Source organism: Ctenopharyngodon idella, chromosome 9 (genome assembly GCF_019924925.1).
Source record: "Ctenopharyngodon idella isolate HZGC_01 chromosome 9, HZGC01, whole genome shotgun sequence".
Lineage (NCBI taxonomy): Eukaryota > Metazoa > Chordata > Actinopteri > Cypriniformes > Xenocyprididae > Ctenopharyngodon > Ctenopharyngodon idella.
This window is the reverse complement of record NC_067228.1, coordinates 11,230,973-11,250,771: the sequence shown is the minus strand read 5'-3', so window position 1 is coordinate 11,250,771 and position 19,799 is coordinate 11,230,973. Positions and strand designations below refer to the sequence as shown.

The window sequence follows — 19,799 nt, the reverse complement described above, 5'->3', positions numbered from 1 at the left end:
TAAAGTAACAACACAGGCAACAGTAATTCTGCAGAAAAGAATGACAACTCTAATATACAGCTTATACAGTTAAACGAAATTGCTTTTTAAAAGTTAAATATTTAATAACTTGTGTTTGAAAACAAATTTGACCATGACTATAAGCAGTATGTCAAAAACTCGCTGCAGCCAGTTTTCATAGTTCTCTCTCCTCTCCAATTCAATTAGTTTTCATGTATTATGGGTACATTCCATAGACATAATGATTTTAATACTGTACAAACTGTATATTACATCCTAACCCTAACTCCTAATCCCTAATCTACCTATCACAGAAAACTTTCTGCATTATTACATTTTCAAATAAATAAATAAATAAATAAATGACTTAGTATGATTTATAAGCTGTTTTCCTCATGGAGACCAAAACATGCCCCCACAAGGTCAGGGATATCAGATATTGCCATCTTTGTGGGGGAATACCTGAACCACACACTCGCGCACACACACACGCAGACTTGCATATGTGACTTATGAGGACTCTCCATTGCCGCTATGATTTTTATACTGAGCTAATCAAATTTTCTATCCCCTAACCCTAAACAACACAAAAAAACTTTTGCCATTTTGGAATTTCAAAAAACAGTTTAGAATGTTCTTTCAAGCCATTTGGTTCACGAGGACACAGGAACCCATGTCATTATACACATCTGTGTCCTCATAAACCTTTTATACAAGAACACACACACAGTGGTATGCCTACTACTATAAAGACTAACCACATGCATATGAGTTTCATGATTCTGTGTAGGTCCTCAAATATTCTTACGTGGGCTGAATTATTAACATTGCACAGCATGTTTAGCAGCACATTCTTCTTAAAATGTCCTTAAAATTTTAAAGGAAGAAAACACTTGTATTCTGTCTGGTTACCTTGTGTAACTGATAGGAATGACTCAACAATATTTTATTGTGTTTTAGGATCATTTTTTATAGACAATGTCATGAAAATGATCCAAACACAGATTCTCTTTAGACTTACATTAGAAGTGAGTAAATGTAAAAAAAAAAAAAAAGGTATACAGCCACAGTTGTTAATGTAGGTTCAGTATTTTTAAGGCAGAAATTAACAAAGGTTCCCTCTATATGACTTTACCAGATACAGTAAAAAAAAAAAATAGTAATAGTAATAATATATTTGCCAGGACACATAACATTACTGTAAAACACTGTAAAATGTATGATTTTTGAAAGTAAAAAAGTACAAATTAACATATTTTAAGTTTAAAGTCTATATTATTCAGCAAGACAATAAATGCACACTATTAGGAAATCTTACTAAAAAGGCAAGTTCCCCAAATGGGAAAGTCAATAAGAACAGATTTTTTATTTTTTAATATGTACTGATTACACTAGAAGTATTGTATCTTATAAAACTACAGAATAGGTCACTATATTTGGCTAGCTGACATTTAAGTTGTGTAATAAAGGACTAGCCTAGCTAAATTATTGCCCCCGAGTATAGCACAGTGGGAAATATCTAGCTACGAAATAATACCTTATTTACACCTGTAATTATTTCACCAATACAGAGTACTAGAAATGTTTAAACAAACTTCAAAAGTGTTAAGGTCCTAATAAATCTGAGTACTAAGAACAACATACCAAGCTTTAGCTAGAAAGGCCTCTATTCCAACTTGCACAGTCAGGGATTGACTAACAATAGGTGCTGTGTAGTCTTTAGTCTTGGTCTAGTATAAAGGTACGGGTGACAGCAGTCAGTCAACAACCAGAATCAGCTTCAGCTTCTCCTTTGTGGAACTACTGAGGACCAGCCAGCGCAACCATGAAGGTAAACCTCATTCCAGCTCCCATTCCATACAGCTAAACTCCAAAATTATTTGATTTGGTTTATTTCACTAAAATCACTAAAATATTAACTTTGAATTTTCAGGTCACCTTTTTTGAGGACAGGAACTTCCAGGGTCGCTCCTACGACTGTATGGGTGACTGTGCTGATATGCACTCCTACATGAGCCGCTGTCACTCTTGCAGAGTGGAGAGCGGATGCTGGATGATGTATGATCATCCCAACTACATGGGAAATCAGTATTTCTTCAAGAGGGGCGAGTACGCTGATTACATGTCTATGTTTGGAATGAGCAACTGCATCAGGTCCTGCCGTATGATCCCCATGGTGAGCTCAATTAAAGCTTGTATACCTATGTTTTTATTTTAATTTTTTTTTTTTAGGGCTGATAAACTTAAACTGACTTCTCTTCCACTACAGTACAGGGGCTCTTACAGAATGAGGATCTACGAGAGGGAGAACTTCATGGGTCAGATGCACGAGATGATGGATGACTGTGACAGCATCATGGACCGTTACCGCATGTCTCACTGCCAGTCCTGTCATGTGATGGACGGCCACTGGCTCATGTATGAGCAGCCCCACTACAGAGGCAGGGTGATGTACTTCAAGCCTGGAGAGTACAGGAGCTTCAGCAATGTGGGTGGCATGAGATTCATGAGCATGAGGCGTATCATGGACTCCTGGTACTAGTGTACTAGTTCAAATGTTTCAATAAAATAATTTCTATACAACACTAAACAGTGTTCTGAAAATAATTAATGCCACTATTACATGAGTAGTCCACAAAAAACACTACAAGTTTAAGAGAAATGTGAATGATTTTTCATTTTGTAACACATAAGTGTAAAATAAATGAGAAATTAGAGTCAAGTCTGCCACGCTTGCCCCCTAGAAAAAACCTAGAAAAAACAGGGGTCTAGAAGTTTCAACCCTTTCTCTCTTTTAAATGAAAGTTCATACTGCATGCTGAAGCATACAGCAAGTCTTTAAACTTCTCATCTTTGCAAACAGACTAAAATCTCTTGTTCACGCTGTGTGACTTCTTCACAACGAACAAAGTCATCAGTTACTAATGAAATATGTGTTTGAACAAAGTTATTTAGAACCTTAGACTTGTACCTGGATAAGAATATGAATTGTAAATTGTATCACACATTTAGGACATAGTCCAACAGATGTCTACATATACAAATCTAAATGTAGGATTAATGGCATTATATTCTTCTTACTTTTTATTAGAACATATTGCCAGTCTATCTCCATCATCAATAACTTACAAATAATCTTACAAATTTATGATGTACAGGACAAGCCTGCTGTGAACATGTGGCGATAGTTGTTGCAGAGCAATTAAACTGTCTGCAGGGTTTTAGAAAGATCAGAGGAAAACATGGGGTGGGAGAAATCAGGAATTGGTTATGAACCACAGTACTAAACCACATATATCCAATCATTTTCAAAGATAACCATTCCAGCCATTTAGATTTCAGCTTCACTTTAGTGCGTTATCAAACCTGCTAGTGGCTACACTAAACAAAAACAAGTGACACAAAATGACAGGGCCAAATATAAATTTGCCTTTGTCTAAACATAGGTTAGTTGTTAGATGAGGCTCTCCATTCATGTAAACATTCTTATAAGTCTGTATATGGCGCTGGGTGATTTGTCCCATTGATTTACTTATTGACAAGGGCTGTGTTGGAGAGATTATAACAAGTAATTCATTATGTAGACTATTTTAAAATATCAGGGGTCAAGATATCATCTATGTAGGGGATCCTAATTATAAGCAAAAACATATAAATCAACCCTGTTGCAATCTTTTATTACTTTGATAAGGACTGATTTACATATCTGCCCTCCTTTAAAAATTAGGGACAAGGGGACACTTTGCCATGTTTGGAGCCTAGGGGACTGCCTATATGGACTATAAAATGGTTTAGCTTAACAAAAAATTAAAAACTTATGAGAAATACTGTAGCAATGAGTGGCACAGAACTCCTGAGCCTCCCTGGTAATTTTTTGAATGCAGCACAACAGAACAGAACAGAAAAAAAAAAAAAAAAAAAAGAAAAAAAAATAGAATTTAACTGCCCAGATTTCTTCATTTACATAATTTCCTACAGGCGTATTAGGCATACTCTTCTGTTGTCACGGATAACATTTTAATTCATATGGAGTAAAAGGGGATCATCTTTTGTATATTAAAAAATTGCTGTATTCACCACTAACCACAAAAAAACTGGCATCAACTATGTCAACTATGCTACTATACGCAGCTGGGAGGGGGAAATCGATACAGAATAGTACTGCGATATTTTGCATGGGGACAATGTATCGATACAAAGCCACCAAACTTTTTAGGGCCTATATTCCGTCTCGTTATTGCGAGTATTTGCAAGGAGCACAAAGAATAGTGTAACCTTTGACTTGTTCATTAGGGTGCTAGTAAGGTTGTTCTTTGCAAAACTGCTTAAAACAATATTTATTGTGAAAAGAATTACATTGGATTGAGTGTCAAACATTGAAATGTGCAAACAGTTTTATTTGACAACTAGGTCACACTTTATATTAAGTGTCTTTAACTACTGTACTATGTACTTTCATCAAAAAAAAATTGTTAGTTACAATGTACTTATTGTGTTTATCTACTGCAACACCTTTGCTGCTATTGAGGTGGGATAGAGGATAGGTTAGGGACAGGTTTCATGGTATGGTTAAGTTTAAGGATGTGTTAAGGTGTAACGGAAGAGTCAACAGTTAATTATAGATGTAATTACATAAATTAATTACAGCTGTAGTTACATACATGTTTTTACATTGTACTTATATATGAAAATAACTGCAAGTACATAACAGGTGCATTGTATCAAATGATTAATTTTAAATGTTAGTACATAGTAGTCAAAGAAACAATATAAAGTGGGGTCGCACTTTATTTTACAGTACATGAACTTACAGTGTACTTACCTAAGAAAGTACTGGGTAATATAAGGTAACTACATAGGTTAAGGTTAGGTTTACGGGTAGGTTCAGGGTTAGTACCTACTTATTACCCAGTTACTGCAATTACTATACAAGTACATAGTATGTACATGGGTAACAGGACTGTAAAATTTCTATTAAAAAATATGTAAAATACCAGGAAGTAACAGTGAACAAGGAAGAGATGAAGGAGATGAATATGAAGATGTGAAATGAACACAAAAACATATGTGGACAAAGTTTTCCTTTGGGGATATTTGCAGTTAAGTCACAATTTTACCACAATATATTATATTGCAATACTCAGGATATCGCAAAATATTTAAAAATCGCAATAATATATTATTGTGGCTTAAGAGTCGTGATAATATTGTATCATGGGGCCTCTGATTCTTATCCCTATTGCCTAACGGCCCTATCAGGTAATGATTTCACAGGCTGTGTTTGCATACACAGCTAAAACTGATTTCACATATGCTTCTGAGGCAGCATAATGGTCTAATAATCTACAACAGAAAGATCTTTGGAGATAACTGAATATCTAATTTCTTCAATACTCATTTCTTGCTAGAAAGTTGAAAAATGTGGTCATAAACATATATTTATACACAAACCGAAGACCAATTGGAACTCACTATAGTATCTCAGAAGACGTGACACAATCATTGGATCTCATGATTATTAGTATTTCAGTAACACTTTACATTTTTATTTTTAGTTGATGCATTAAGAATGATGGCAACATTACAATTAGATTATATTTGTGTTTTTTTTAGCATCTACTAATCCATATCAGTGCTAATTTATGAATATACAGTTGTTCATTCAATAAACTATTAATGTTTGTTGATAATACATTGATAACATTAATTTATTTAACTTGATTTATTCAACTTAGTTAAAATGTAAGTATTAATATATGCAGAAATTAACATTAAATTTAACTAGATTAAATACCATAAAAATTATTCGCTGTTAGTTCTTGATACCTAAAGCATAACTTAATCATAACAAACTCATTATTGTAAAGTATTACCAGAATTTTTTAAGTGTTTCTAGATTCACATTCTTTTTAACTAATGTAAATCTTAGAAAAATATAATCATTTGTCCCAAAATAAATGTGAACACTAAGATCTACAAACCAAGCTTTACCTAGAATGGCCTCTATTCCAACTTGCACAGTCAGGAATTGACTAACAATAGGTGCTGTGTAGTCTTTAGTCTTGGTCTAGTATAAAAGCACAGGTGACAGCAGTCAATCAGCAACCAGAATCAGCTTCAGCTTCTCCTTTGTGGAACTACTGAGGACCAGCCAGCGCAACCATGAAGGTAAACCTTGCTCCAGCTGCCATTTCCACATATTTTAACTTCTTATAAAATTTATTTGGTATATTTCACTTTAAATCACTAAATTAATAACTTTCATTTTCAGGTCACCTTTTTTGAGGACAGGAACTTCCAGGGTCGCTCTTACGAATGTATGGGCGACTGTGCTGATATGCACTCCTACATGAGCCGCTGTCACTCTTGCAGAGTGGAGAGCGGATGCTGGATGATGTATGATCATCCCAACTACATGGGAAACCAGTATTTCTTCAAGAGGGGCGAGTACGCTGATTACATGTCTATGTTTGGAATGAGCAACTGCATCAGGTCCTGCCGTATGATCCCCATGGTGAGATCCACGTTGAAGTATTTGTATAAACTGAAATATTTAATTTATATTTATTTCAAAACATGAAGCAGAAAACTCAGTCTGGTTTTTTTGGGGGTTAGAGAAAAATATTTGAAAAGTACAGAGAATCCTATAAGAATTGATTTGAGACAGAACTAATTCTTGATAGATATATACATTTATATTCATTCTGATGACAAACTTGAAAATAACTGACTTCTCTTCCACTACAGTACAGGGGATCCTACAAAATGAGGATCTATGAGAGGGAGAACTTCATGGGTCAGATGTACGAGATGATGGATGACTGTGACAGCATCATGGACCGTTACCGCATGCCTCACTGCCAGTCCTGTCATGTGATGGACGGCCACTGGCTCATGTATGAGCAGCCCCACTACAGAGGCAGGATGTGGTACTTCAGGCCTGGAGAGTACAGGAGCTTCAGCAATATGGGTGGCATGAGATTCATGAGCATGAGGCGTATCATGGACTCTTGGTACTAGCATTCCAGTGTATCTAATAATAAAACAATTTCACGAGAACACTAAATATTGTGTCTTGAAAATCATTAATGCCACAAATATTTGCTTGAGTAATGCACAAACAAATCAAGAAATGTAAAAATAATGATCAATTACTGTATTTTTTGATACATCCTGTAATACTAGGATATTGGCTTTTAAATGACAAGTTAGTAAGTTCTTTCACAGAAGAACATGTCATAATGGTGGAACCATACAGATACTGTACTTGGATAGCATACTTTTCAAAGCTCCTGGTCAAACGACTAGTAGTACCCTTTGTTAGAACTGAACGTAGTCCACCGACATGAAAAACTGAAATTCCAAATGGCCTAAAATACAGGGCAGTGTATCCTCAACAACAAAATAAACTAATACCTTGCTCCTAATAATCATCTAAAAAAGGAGAATGTTCAGGGAACACCAAAAGGCCAAATATTGATCTACTGTATGTGGCACACCACACGTGTTAAGTCAAATAGCTCATTTAAACACAATGTGGTGGTGATTTGACAGATATGATCCACAAACGTCCTCAAGATTGTCCAAAGAAATTTTATGATCTACAGTGTCAAATTCAGCACAAGTGTCAAGTTCTAGTAAAACTAGTTAAGTTATAGGCCTACAACTTTGTGTCAGATGATATATGAAATGTGTTACCACAATTATAGATCTGAATGAATAAAAAAATCAAGTGAACAATGACGCAAGGTCTTTGTGAATGGTTGTACATAAAACATCAAACAAAGTGTATAGATTCTGTGATAAGAAACTTTCTATTACACTAGGTGGGAATATACTGTAGGAATACTATTCAGTATTAAATGTATACAATTTTTAGCTGGACTGCAACAATTTCCAGTTCTTTTGCAGAGTGCAAATTATATCACAGAAAACAGAGTACAAGTAAACCACAAGTGCATATGGGCAACCAGGCTCTATTGAGTTTGGCTGTTGTACCAAGATGCAAGTCATTTCACTCTTTTTCTTTTGTAGATGTGCAACAATGTACAGTGTAGTAGAAAAAGTTGTACACATGCTAGATCACTGCATCAAGTACTTGACTACTGAACGGATGTGATCGGATGTGATCGTTCTTTCAAATCGATAAATGTGGACTAAAAAACGTGGTAGATTTAGCTGATATACAGTAACAGTGGTTTCAAATATGATCAGTCTGTAGTAGAATAACTACATAATCAATGTCGATTCCATTTGACAAAATTAAATTTAATGTGCTCTTACGCTAATGAGGGGGGTTCTCTGATGTTTTGAGTCATCTCAGTGGAGCTGAGGATATCTATGAATACATGTCCTGCATCAGATTGCACAGTCACAACAGTTCTCTAATATTATATACAATTTTTCTGCGGATGGACAGGCCTAACACTGTGTCCTAAGGAAATGCGGAGATGCAACTTAGTTGGCTAACAAATGAATAAACATTCCAAGCTGGATATTAACTAATGCAAATAGACCGTAACAATCATGACATTTAAACATTTATTTCGTGTATTTTTGTCACATTGTTCTTATCGCTTGAGATGCTACTAATGATAATGTCCTCTCAGCCTTGTCGGCAAACATACTGCTGTTCACATCAGCTGATGCAACGATGAGTTGGCTTGAAAGAGAACATCTAGGTTACGACTGTAACCATGGTTCCCTGAGAAGGGAACGAGATGCCGTGTCACATTGCCATTCTTCGGGCATGCCTGCAAGTCTTCCTTTAGAAAATTTGAAGCTGATGGCATGTTTTTAGGTGCCCTTCTTATATGCTGGGGCGCACCATGAATGTCGTGTTGGTACACATGCCTCAGAAACCAGGTTCTGCGGGACGCATCCCCATAGTGTCGACTGACGTGGCATCTTGTTCCCTTTCTTAGGGAACCATGTTCAGCTATAACCTAGACATCTTCTAATCATAGAAATAAACTTTTCTTCCCAAGAAATTGTTCTGTCTTTTGTATCAGTGCTTCACTTGGGAAATCAGAAAGCACACAACATATACACCATTCCAAAATGCATACCCATCAAAAAAACATAAACAAACCAAATCTATGTGGTAAAGGTTGGAATATGGAAAACTAAAACATTAAAAAATAAACACTCTTTATTGTTTTGTTTTTATTGTTTTATAGACTTTTAACACTCAGGGGTCGAGTGTAATATGTAATAAATACTGAAATAAAATGTGTTAGCAACGTATTAAACTGCACATTAACATTTATAGGCTCTATAATATAACAAATATGATACATACAATTTCATAGAGGTAATATGAATGTTAAGACAAGGTTTCTTTTGCCTGTTTTGGACAGATTATGAAGTGTTTACTTCATTAATTTAATCTTTTGACCAGTACTGTATATAATTTAAAATATAATAGTCCCATACAAAATAATACGTGCATGCATGAGATCACAAAAATCATGTTCTCTGTTAAGAATGGACATTATATTAACGTTAATACAATAATTGATATGATCCTGTTATCAGAATGCTCACAGTTGTTGTTGTTTTTTCTTCTTTTATCTCACAGATTTGAGAATCATAGTGACCAGATATTGGCCCACATTGGAATACATGAATATGATGGTGAGATCACTGACTGGAAGCAGGAAAGTTTTTTTTTTCTTTCTCCAGTGCATAGAAACACCAAACACCTTGGAATACCAGGTAAATAATGTTCACTTATATCTTTGAACAGGATTTATTTCCAGGTAAAACTGTGTACTCAAAATGTGCCCTTGACTCTCATTTATATTGTTAACTATATTCTAAATAAACTACAAAATAAACTACTTTGTCCTCAGATTCTTTAGTTCTCTCTCACATAGCCGATCTGACTGAAAGGCTCATTATGCGCCTCATTATGAGGGTCTTTATCTCCTCAGGTGTAAATTACAGCATTATTCAGGATTATTCACGCCTCCACGCATACTGTTTGTTCTAAACAAAAAGTGACTTTCAAAATTTAAATCAATATATTGTTTTATGTGAATGAGTAGGCAGGATGATTTTCACATCATTTTGAACCAAAAATCTAGGCTTCTACATTCAGTACCCAGAAGTCTTGTGGACACATATTTAGTATTTATTTTGTGGCCTTATTTCAGTGACTTAATTGTTTAGTTTTTTTCAATAACCACATATAAATGTTATTCTCTCAAAAATACAAACATGTACATACATGTTGCTCACATATTATGGTAGCCTAGTTTGCTGAATACAATGTAATGACACTTTTGCCATTAATATGTTTATAAGCAACTGAAAAAAGCACAAATGGCACTTACGACTATCACAACAAGTTATAAATCCTCAGACCCCAAAGGGTTAATATCGCTATTCTAGGAAAGAAATTAATTAATTAAAAAAAATAATTCTCAATTTATCCACAATTGTGAGCCTGTAGTCTTTAATTTGAACAAATATTAACGTCAGAAGAAAATCATGACAAAGTACTAAGTACTAAGATCTAGATACTACGCTTACCAGCAGCCTCTGTGCCAACTTGCACAGTCAGGAATTGACTAACAATAGAGGCTGTGCAGTCTTTAGCCTTGGTCTTGTATAAAAGCACAGGTGACAGCAGTCAGTCAACAAGCAGAATCAGCTTCAGCTTCTCCTTTGTGGAACTACTGAGGATCAGCCAGCGCAACCATGATGGGCAAGGTAAACTTCATTCATGCTAACATTTTCAAAGTTGAATTCAACTGAAAATAAAAGTAGGGAAAAAAATAAAATCACTGAAACTTAAACTTTCGACTTTTCAGGTCATCTTTTACGAGGACAGGAACTTCCAGGGTCGCTCTTATGAGTGTATGGGTGACTGTGGTGACTTCTCCTCCTACCTGAGCCGCTGTCACTCTTGCAGAGTGGAGAGCGGATGCTGGATGATGTATGATCATCCCAACTACATGGGAAATCAGTATTTCTTCAGGAGGGGCGAGTACGCTGATTACATGTCTATGTTTGGAATGAGCAACTGCATCAGGTCCTGTCGTATGATCCCCATGGTGAGCTCAATTAAAGCTTGTATATCTATGTTTTTATTTTAACTTTTTTTTCTGGCTGATAAACTTAAATTAAACTGACTTCTCTTCCACTACAGTACAGGGGATCCTACAGAATGAGGATCTACGAGAGGGAGAACTTCATGGGTCAGATGCACGAGATGATGGATGACTGTGACAGCATCATGGACCGTTACCGCATGTCTCACTGCCAGTCCTGTCATGTGATGGACGGCCACTGGCTCATGTATGAGCAGCCCCACTACAGAGGCAGGATGTGGTACTTCAGGCCTGGAGAGTACAGGAGCTTCAGCAATATGGGTGGCATGAGATTCATGAGCATGAGGCGTATCATGGACTCTTGGTACTAGTGTTTCTATTAATAAAATAATTTCTCTACAACATTAAACATTGTCTTGAACGTCATTAATGCCATTAATATTTGCTCAAGTACTCCACAAAAACCCTTCACAATTTTGTCAATAAAACAAATTAACAGTTTCACATGTAACTCTGCTCTGACTGATTCTTTCAGTGAGTGTGTCACACAATATTGAAGAATATCACATGACACTTTACAGTAGATGTGCTGGGCGACAGCATGCAGGTTTGCAGTTTAGTAGGCCTACATGTTTACTTTTATTTTTACTTTACAACTTCCTAAATCTACTTAGGGATCACTGGTGGCAAATAAAAGTATAAACATTACAATTAAATTGTTAAAAATAACTTGATATGAATAACTTGGACACTTAATCTATTTTCTCTAGATTAAGAAATATCTAATATCCAGGTCCTTAAATATATTTTAATAAAGGTATGACATTAATACTTTTATAATGATCATATTATCATAGCTGTTTGTTTACTTTGTAATGCAGTGTTTGAAAGCCTTTTTGTGTGGCTTTGAAGAACTGACTTACATGAGTCACAGACAGCTGTATGCCACAAACACCCTTCAAAATGAACGTACAAAGAGCACATGAAAATTTGAAAGCAGACGCCTGTCAGTAAGTGAGTTTTGTGCATCAAATTTATACTGCATTCCAAACTGCATATTGCCTTTGTAGACTATTTAAAAGAGAAAACACTGAAATACCAGCGAAACTGCACATTGTCAAGCAAAGTGCGCATTTCAATGAAGCAACTGCCCTTCTCTTTCACTTCAACCATGAAACCTTATGCAAATTTATATACTTGTTCCGATGGTTTTGTGTGTGTGTGCATAACTGGTAGCATGTAGAATATGGTTGTTTCTAGTGCACACAAGTTCCATCACACATATGCAGAAAAAAAACTATGTTCAGAATCAATTCTGAAGTTTTCAGAATTGTTAAAGAATTGTGATGCATTGGAGAATCAATTTTTTTCTCTCACCCCTATTGCTGACAAACTTGTAGAAGGTCTTTAGGAGGAGTGGAATATCTAGTTATGAAAAACAATCTTTGTTAGAAACGTCAAATTATTTTCAAGTAGGTGATGTAGATTATTTTTACACATCAGTATTTACTATCATTTATACAAACTACAACTTTTATCCTAGTACTTCTGTGATTCTTTGAACATTTGTAACATAAATATTAAAAATACTGTGCGGCTGAAAGAAGAAGTTGTTTTATACATATAAATTACAACCGTTTTCTCTGGGTCACCAGTAGTATGAACAAATCGCACAAATACAGATTTTCAAATCCTTTTTGTAAAATGGTTAAGAATTGTAAAAGGTAATTAATTATTGTGTTCTCTTGTACTACAGTAAGATAACAATTAATCTTTTCATAATATAAGGAATGCATACCATAATAATAGACCATCTCATACTTATTGTACCATAATAACAGATTGGTGTGAATAAAGAATTATTTAACCCTTTAAAGCCTGACATAGTTGTCAGAATGTTTTTATTGAACAGGTTATTGAACAAAGAAATTTGGACAAAAATTAGACAAAAACGATTTGTTTATGTGTTTTGTTTTTTAATCATATTTGATTCAATCATGAGGCTTTTATGGCCCATTTTAGTATAATATAGTGAGAATATGGAGCTCATACTCAAGGTTAAAAAAAAAAAAAAAACACCTCAGTTTTATTCAGAGGCATAAACTGAGCCAAAATATACAATTTGCTGCAGATGTTGTTATTTATATGGCCAAAAAGTAAGATAAATTCTGATAGCTTGTAATGTAAATCAATGGGATTTTGATTTGGGATTTAGAGGCCTTACATAGTCTTGTATCAAATATGATACAGTAGGCTTTATAGGGTTAAACAATCTTCGAAAACACTTATTGTATCAATCTGGTTCTATTTAATCCCTTGATTTTGAGGCTTATTAAACTTCTGTCCTCTATCACACATTGTGTAAAACCAGCCAATCAGAGGAGAGCTTGCCAGATCAAGAAAGTGCTTTCTGGTTTTATATATAATATGCATAAGACTAGTTATCCCACAATTAGTCCTCACAATCAGACTGCACAGTTTCAATATACTATGTGATACAGCCAGGCTTCACAAGGATATGAGTGCTTTCATTGTGTCCTTGATCCCCAATACTTCACGTAGAGGGTGTAATCAAAATAGGACCTATAAGCATTATTTTTGAACTGAACACCAATAAAAACCAAAAACAAACCAAATCCAAATGAACAGAATGTGGGAGTCTGAAATGACAAACAATCTGTAAGAATGAAAACTTTTAGTATTTCGCTGTTTAATGTTTAGAGTTTTTATATTCTAAAAACCAAAAACAAACCAAATCCACAAATCAGAATGCAAGAATCTGGAAAAACAGACAATTTGTAAGAATGAAAGCTCTTTTACTTTAGCAACATAAACTTCAGAAATTATACAGACCTAACAATGTGAACACTAAGATCTATACCAAGCTTTAGCTAGAATGGCCTCTATGCCAACTTGCACAGTCAGGAATTGACTAACAATAGGTGCTGTGTAGTCTTTAGCCTTGGTCTAGTATAAAAGCACAGGTGACAGCAGTCAGTCAACAACCAGAATCAGCTTCAGCTTCTCCTTTGTGGAACTACTGAGGATCAACTAGCTCAACCATGATGGGCAAGGTAAACTTCATTCCAGCTAACATTTCCACTAACTTTAACTCCAAAATTATTTGATTTGTTAATTTTCACTTTAAACCACTTAAAAGATCAACTTTGAATTTTTCAGGTCGTCTTCTACGAGGACAGGAACTTCCAGGGTCGCTCTTATGAGTGTATGGGTGACAGTGGTGACTTTTCCTCCTACCTGAGCCGCTGTCACTCTTGCAGAGTGGAGAGTGGATGCTGGATGATGTATGATCATCCCAACTATATGGGAAATCAGTATTTCTTCAGGAGGGGCGAGTACGCTGATTACATGTCTATGTTTGGAATGAGCAACTGCATCAGGTCCTGCCGTATGATCCCCATGGTGAGCTCCATAAATGTGTTGTTTTGTAATATATACACCCAAAGCCACATACTTAAATTTATAACATTTCTTAATAAAATATTTAATTTATATTTATCTAGAACCATGGAGCAGAAACCTGATCTAATTTGTAGGACGTAGAGGAAAATGCTAAAACCCATCAACTCAAAGCAAAAACGATCCTTTCAGAATAGTGATTTATAAGGCAGAACTACACAGTTCTTGTTATTCGTTTATATTAGATGTTGTTTCTACCTGCTAAACTTGAAAATAATGGACTTCTCTCCCACTACAGTACAGGGGATCCTACAGAATGAGGATCTACGAGAGGGAGAACTTCATGGGTCAGATGTACGAGCTGACGGATGACTGTGACAGCATCATGGACCGTTACCGCATGCCTCACTGCCAGTCCTGTCATGTGATGGACGGCCACTGGCTCATGTATGAGCAGCCCCACTACAGAGGCAGGATGTGGTACTTCAGGCCTGGAGAGTACAGGAGCTTCAGCAATATGGGTGGCATGAGATTCATGAGCATGAGGCGTATCATGGACTCCTGGTACTAGAGATCTAATGTTTCAATAAAATAATTTCTTTACAAAAGTAAACATTGTGTCATGAAAATGAGTATTACACGCACACACACACACAAAGATATATATTAATAAAACATTTTCTCTACAACACTACACATTCTGTCTTGAAAATCATTGATGTCAATAATATTTGCATTAGTATCCCACAAACAACACCTCATAAATTAAACAGAATTGTAAAGAAATGACTGAATTCTGTTATAGTATAGTAAGATAGCAATCTAACCTATGTAGTGTAAATATGAGGGATGCAGGCTTTGACAAGGTCCAGTCAAACATGAAACCCTGTTCATAACTGTAAAACTAGACACATATTGCATTAAAATAGCTTGTTCCTCATAGCCGGTGAAATACAAATGCTTGTTTTATTACAATTTATCAGAAATAAATTACTCAAAATGCAGTCCTTAAATGTCACCCAAAATCATTTACTCATACTCATGTTATTCGAAACGTTTATGATTTTCTTCTGTGGAACAGAAAAGAAAAGAAGAAGAAAAAAAAATCTATATTTAGAAGAAAAAATCCCAGTATTTGTTTTTCATACAATGAAATTCAGTAGAGTCCAATGTTGTGTTACTGTTGGTCCAAGTATCTAGATAAAAAAAAAAAAAAAAAAATTTAATTAATTTACATTTAAAGGTAAACTACAGAATTATGGGTTTCTATCGACACCTGTAGCTGCAAGTTGCTTGTGAGGTAATGGTTGCTTGTGATAATCCTATCAGTGATTCAGCTAGCTACAACAAGAGTCACTTATATTAAAAAATGAAGTCCACAAGACATATATTTGAAAAAATATAATCTGAGCATGTACCATATCTAATGCCATAGCCGGACCTCCTCCTCCTTTTTTCCCCCTTCTTTTAATGAACAGAAGCATATAAGGACTAATTATGTAAGTCTGATATTTCCTGCCAATTCAAACCAGACAGCTCTTAATATAAATCATTTTTATATGTTTACTGTAGTGATTTAAGGCAAGGAATTACCATTGTGTGTGAAATGTGCTATATAAATAAACTTGCCTTGCCTTGCCTAATTAATGTATTTAAAATAATCATTAGTGTTTAATTTTTAGTTGCATAAACTTAAACAATGACCTCTTACATTGATAAATATTTGGTGTTCGATTTACTTTGAAGAAATTTTCACTCAGAAATTGCTAGTAAATTTTATTAAATAATTACAAAGAAATATCAAGTAGCATTGAATTAAATGTGAAATTTTGAACTAAAAAGACTTAAATAGTATGTCTTGTAAAATGTACTCCCAATCTTTGTTTTATTTATATAACTTTGAAAAATATTTTACAGTGAATTGAGGAAGATGTTGTGAGCAACATTATAGCTAAAAAACAGTGCCTGGATGCACACTTTCAAAATCCATTAGAAATAGTATATCATGCACTCTTTTGGCATACTATGTACTAGGGCTGCCCCCAGCTAAAGATTTGTCTAGTCGACTAGTAGTCGTTCATTTAAGCCATTAGTTTACTAATCGCACATTTATATTAATTTAATTACTTAAATACCACGACGCGTGATAGTTTTTAATGCCTCTAGAGACCGCTCTTGTACTGTGTAATGGCAGCGGAGCCTTTTAGCCACTCCCACAATAGACATAATCGGAAGAAAAACTATCGGTATGGATTATTGCTGATAACTGATAGTTCCAGAAAACGGTAATCGGTGCCAATGAATCAGCAAAGCCGATAAATTCGTTGACCTTTACTTATTGCTTTCAATTTATTTTCAAGATCTGAAGTGAATTATCCATTGTCGCTCTCAGTATGGCTGTAACAGTCATGAAAAATGATATTAAAACTTACAATGAATTCCTTTAACACTAAATAAAGCACCTAATCAGTCATCAGCTTCAGAAAACATTTTATCAGTTTCATTGTCTTTAGGAAGCCGATTGTCTGTGTGTTGTGTGAAGATAGCAATGTGTATTAAAGGAAGAGAAGGTAAGAGCCTGAGAAATCTCTGCTCTCGGCTGGCGCTCTTCATGAGTGAAGAGAGTCAAGCTGCTGAGCCAGCGCGCAGGCTGCAGCCGTGGGGATCTCAGATGGAGCTCAGATGTGAATTTTGCCCTCTAAACCATGTCAATTGACATCGAGGTAGGTGGTCAAAGCGTATGCAGCGGCTGGTCAGACTGGTGGAGCTTTGCACACTATGGCAATACTGCAAGCAGATCTGCTCAAAGACCTGGATCAAGAGGAGGGTTTATCCCCAAAAGGCGATCTCCGAACAGTGTATAACCACAGATCTAGCTCTTCGTGCCACCAGGCAGGCACCCAGAGAGCAGCATATTGTCGGCCCAGATCCGGCCCACATCTGGCTCGCATGGAATCCACACGTACCAGATGTGGGCCAGATCTGGGCCGACACTATGTTGCTGTCTGGGCAGCCCCCTCCCTACTATGGTGACGACAGAGAGGCATCTGTGGCTTAATTTGTCAGGCATTAAGGAATGTGACAAAGCTGTCCTCGTGGATGCCCCTGACTTGCCCTCTGGACTGTTTGGCACTGCTGTTGAGATGGAGGTGGACAGGTCTAGAGAGTCGAGAACACAGTCAGCCACCTTTGGGAAGTTTAACCCTCACCGAGTGCAGGCTCCTCCTAAATCGTCTGAGCCCTCACCAGGGATGAGTTCCTAGAGAAAAGAGTGGAAGGCAAGTGTAGCTGCCCAAGCCCCCCTCCAAGGAGGTGTGTAGAGGTGGCGTAGTAGGGGAAAGCCAAACTAAGATCCGAGGGCTCTGAATGTGTCAAAATCAGAGAATGATTGAGTGGTGCCGCTGCCTAAGCTTTCGCTCCCTATTTTCATTCATTTTATTCTTTATTCTTATTATTCCTTTCTGCTAGACTAAATGTATCCTCCCTCCCCCTCTGGTGTGGCGTACAAGAGCTTGTTTTTAGAGGAGAAAAAAAATCGATTCCCTCCCCCTCTGAGGAGGGTGTTGGAGTACAAAAATTCTCTTTCAGAGAATAAAAATGTCCTCCCTCCCCCTCCAAGGAGGGTGTTGTGGTACAGGAAGTTGTTTTTAGAGGAGAGTAAACAACAACTTGTTTTAATAGATTAAAAAAGTCTCCTCTCTCCCACTCTGAGGAGGGTGTGGGGTACAAGAGGTTGTCTTTAGAGAAAATAAAATATCCTCCCTCCCCCTCTGAGGAAGATGTTGCGGTACAAAATTTCTGTGTTTGAAGGAGAATAGAAATTTCCTCCCTCCTCCTCCAAGGAGGACACTGGGGTACAGAAGGTTGTTGTTAGAGGAGAATAACTAGGGATAGCTGGCATTAGGTCGAGCCGGCACTGTGGTGTTTGGCTCCCTGATAACATACAGTATATTCAGAATTAGAGCTGGAGAGATGTTTGAGATGTCTAATCTATGATAATTATACTTTCTTCTCTGTCACCTTCTCCAGGTAACTGGGTATTAAGAAAGGTTATGCTCTTTTCCATTGCCCCAATTATGGTGGAATCATTAAATGCGGGTTATGCTGAATTTCTGGTAGCTCTTCTCTAAGGGGTCTTGATTTTCCTGGAGTGTGGCTCAGACTAGTTGGGACTCCAAATTGGGTATAGAAGCTTCAGGGCCTTTCCTAACATCACTTAGATTACTGGGAGCAATGTTGTGCAATGTGTGTACTGCTCGCCAGCTGACACACAATTGGCTCAGGGCTGAGGCCTTGGAGTGTTGTTGCCTAAGGTTTTAGATTACTTTTAACCTCAAGCAGGCACACTGTAAACCCGGATAGTACTACTAACTTATAAAGATTGAGTACACTGCAATTAAAGTCTGTTAAATCATTGATGCAACTTAAAACAATTACATTTTCTGAATGAGGAGTTTAGTTTTATTTTTGTGTAGCTCAACATTTTTGAGTAAACCCTTATCCTTAAATTATTATTTTTAAGTTTACTGAGCGATATAAAGTGATGTCATCCATGTCATGTCGTTGCCGGTGTTACCGATGTAACCGACATTATCAGAAGAGTCCATTCAACATTAAACTGAGTTGCAGCAGATTTCAAGTTCCCAGCATGCTTTGCATCACACTCTGTAAGGGGGAATAAATGTTGGAATTGAGTGTTATTTTGTGTGTTTTTGCACAAGATTAAGACAGGGGGAGATGTGTTATTGTTTAATGTTCTGTTATTTTGATATATAAAGGTGTTTCTGTGATGTTTAAGTTTTTAGGATTACCATCGTGTTGAAGAGTAGTGCCTGTGGTTAGGTCGAGAATGGGCTGTGAAACATCAAGGCTATATATACTGCATGTTGTTTAACAGTTCATGCAAGTAAATGGTGCTAGTCTCTTTGATGGTTGTGTTAGCGTATGCTGTGTGCTGTTGCTAACTAACACTTAACCGTAAAGATTAGGTGTTAGTTTATTCAGTATTTTGATTAAATTATAATTACTAAATTTGTGTAGTATAAAATAATCTTTGAGTTGTTTACTTAAATGTTTTGAGTATTCTGAACTTATTGGGTTTTACAACCACTGCATCAAAATAATTGAAAAATAAGAAACATTACGTATGGTAAACAATAGTTTTAAGTACAGTTGACTTAAACATGACTTAATTGTTATTTATAATTATTCTTTACTTAAAAGATTTGAGTAGCTTTACTTACATTTTTTGAGGTAATCGGTGTCTACAATAATTTTGAGTACTCTGAACTTATCGGGTTTTACAGTGCACTGATCAGCATG

At 36.1% G+C, this 19,799-nt stretch overlaps 5 protein-coding genes across 6 annotated transcripts in view; 4 read left to right on the top strand and 1 right to left on the bottom strand.

Annotated features, from left to right (window-relative positions):
- Positions 1-19,799, bottom strand: part of crygs4 (crystallin, gamma S4) — a 90,426-nt gene that overhangs the window by 24,360 nt on the left and 46,267 nt on the right. The window lies entirely within an intron of this gene.
- LOC127518858 (gamma-crystallin M2-like) lies at positions 1,826-2,542 on the top strand. The gene is made up of 3 exons (XM_051906070.1): positions 1,826-1,831; positions 1,919-2,176; positions 2,270-2,542. The coding sequence occupies exons 1-3, from the start codon at positions 1,826-1,828 to the stop codon at positions 2,540-2,542; spliced, it is 537 nt and encodes a 178-aa protein (XP_051762030.1).
- LOC127518857 (gamma-crystallin M2) lies at positions 6,163-7,020 on the top strand. The gene is made up of 3 exons (XM_051906069.1): positions 6,163-6,168; positions 6,272-6,514; positions 6,748-7,020. The coding sequence occupies exons 1-3, from the start codon at positions 6,163-6,165 to the stop codon at positions 7,018-7,020; spliced, it is 522 nt and encodes a 173-aa protein (XP_051762029.1).
- Positions 10,705-11,428, top strand: LOC127518400 (gamma-crystallin M2-like). Its single transcript, XM_051905013.1, has 3 exons — positions 10,705-10,716; positions 10,818-11,060; positions 11,156-11,428. The coding sequence occupies exons 1-3, from the start codon at positions 10,705-10,707 to the stop codon at positions 11,426-11,428; spliced, it is 528 nt and encodes a 175-aa protein (XP_051760973.1).
- LOC127518403 (gamma-crystallin M2-like) lies at positions 14,120-15,048 on the top strand. The gene is made up of 3 exons (XM_051905016.1): positions 14,120-14,131; positions 14,238-14,480; positions 14,776-15,048. The coding sequence occupies exons 1-3, from the start codon at positions 14,120-14,122 to the stop codon at positions 15,046-15,048; spliced, it is 528 nt and encodes a 175-aa protein (XP_051760976.1).

What these genes read in the sequence shown, in the direction of transcription:
- LOC127518858 (XM_051906070.1), top strand. An exon ending in CCTGCCGTATGATCCCCATG is followed by an intron (nt 2,177 to 2,269) that starts GTGAGCTCAATT and finishes CTTCCACTACAG; the next exon opens with TACAGGGGCTCTTACAGAAT.
- LOC127518857 (XM_051906069.1), top strand. An exon ending in CCTGCCGTATGATCCCCATG is followed by an intron (nt 6,515 to 6,747) that starts GTGAGATCCACG and finishes CTTCCACTACAG; the next exon opens with TACAGGGGATCCTACAAAAT.
- LOC127518400 (XM_051905013.1), top strand. An exon ending in CCTGTCGTATGATCCCCATG is followed by an intron (nt 11,061 to 11,155) that starts GTGAGCTCAATT and finishes CTTCCACTACAG; the next exon opens with TACAGGGGATCCTACAGAAT.
- LOC127518403 (XM_051905016.1), top strand. An exon ending in CCTGCCGTATGATCCCCATG is followed by an intron (nt 14,481 to 14,775) that starts GTGAGCTCCATA and finishes CTCCCACTACAG; the next exon opens with TACAGGGGATCCTACAGAAT.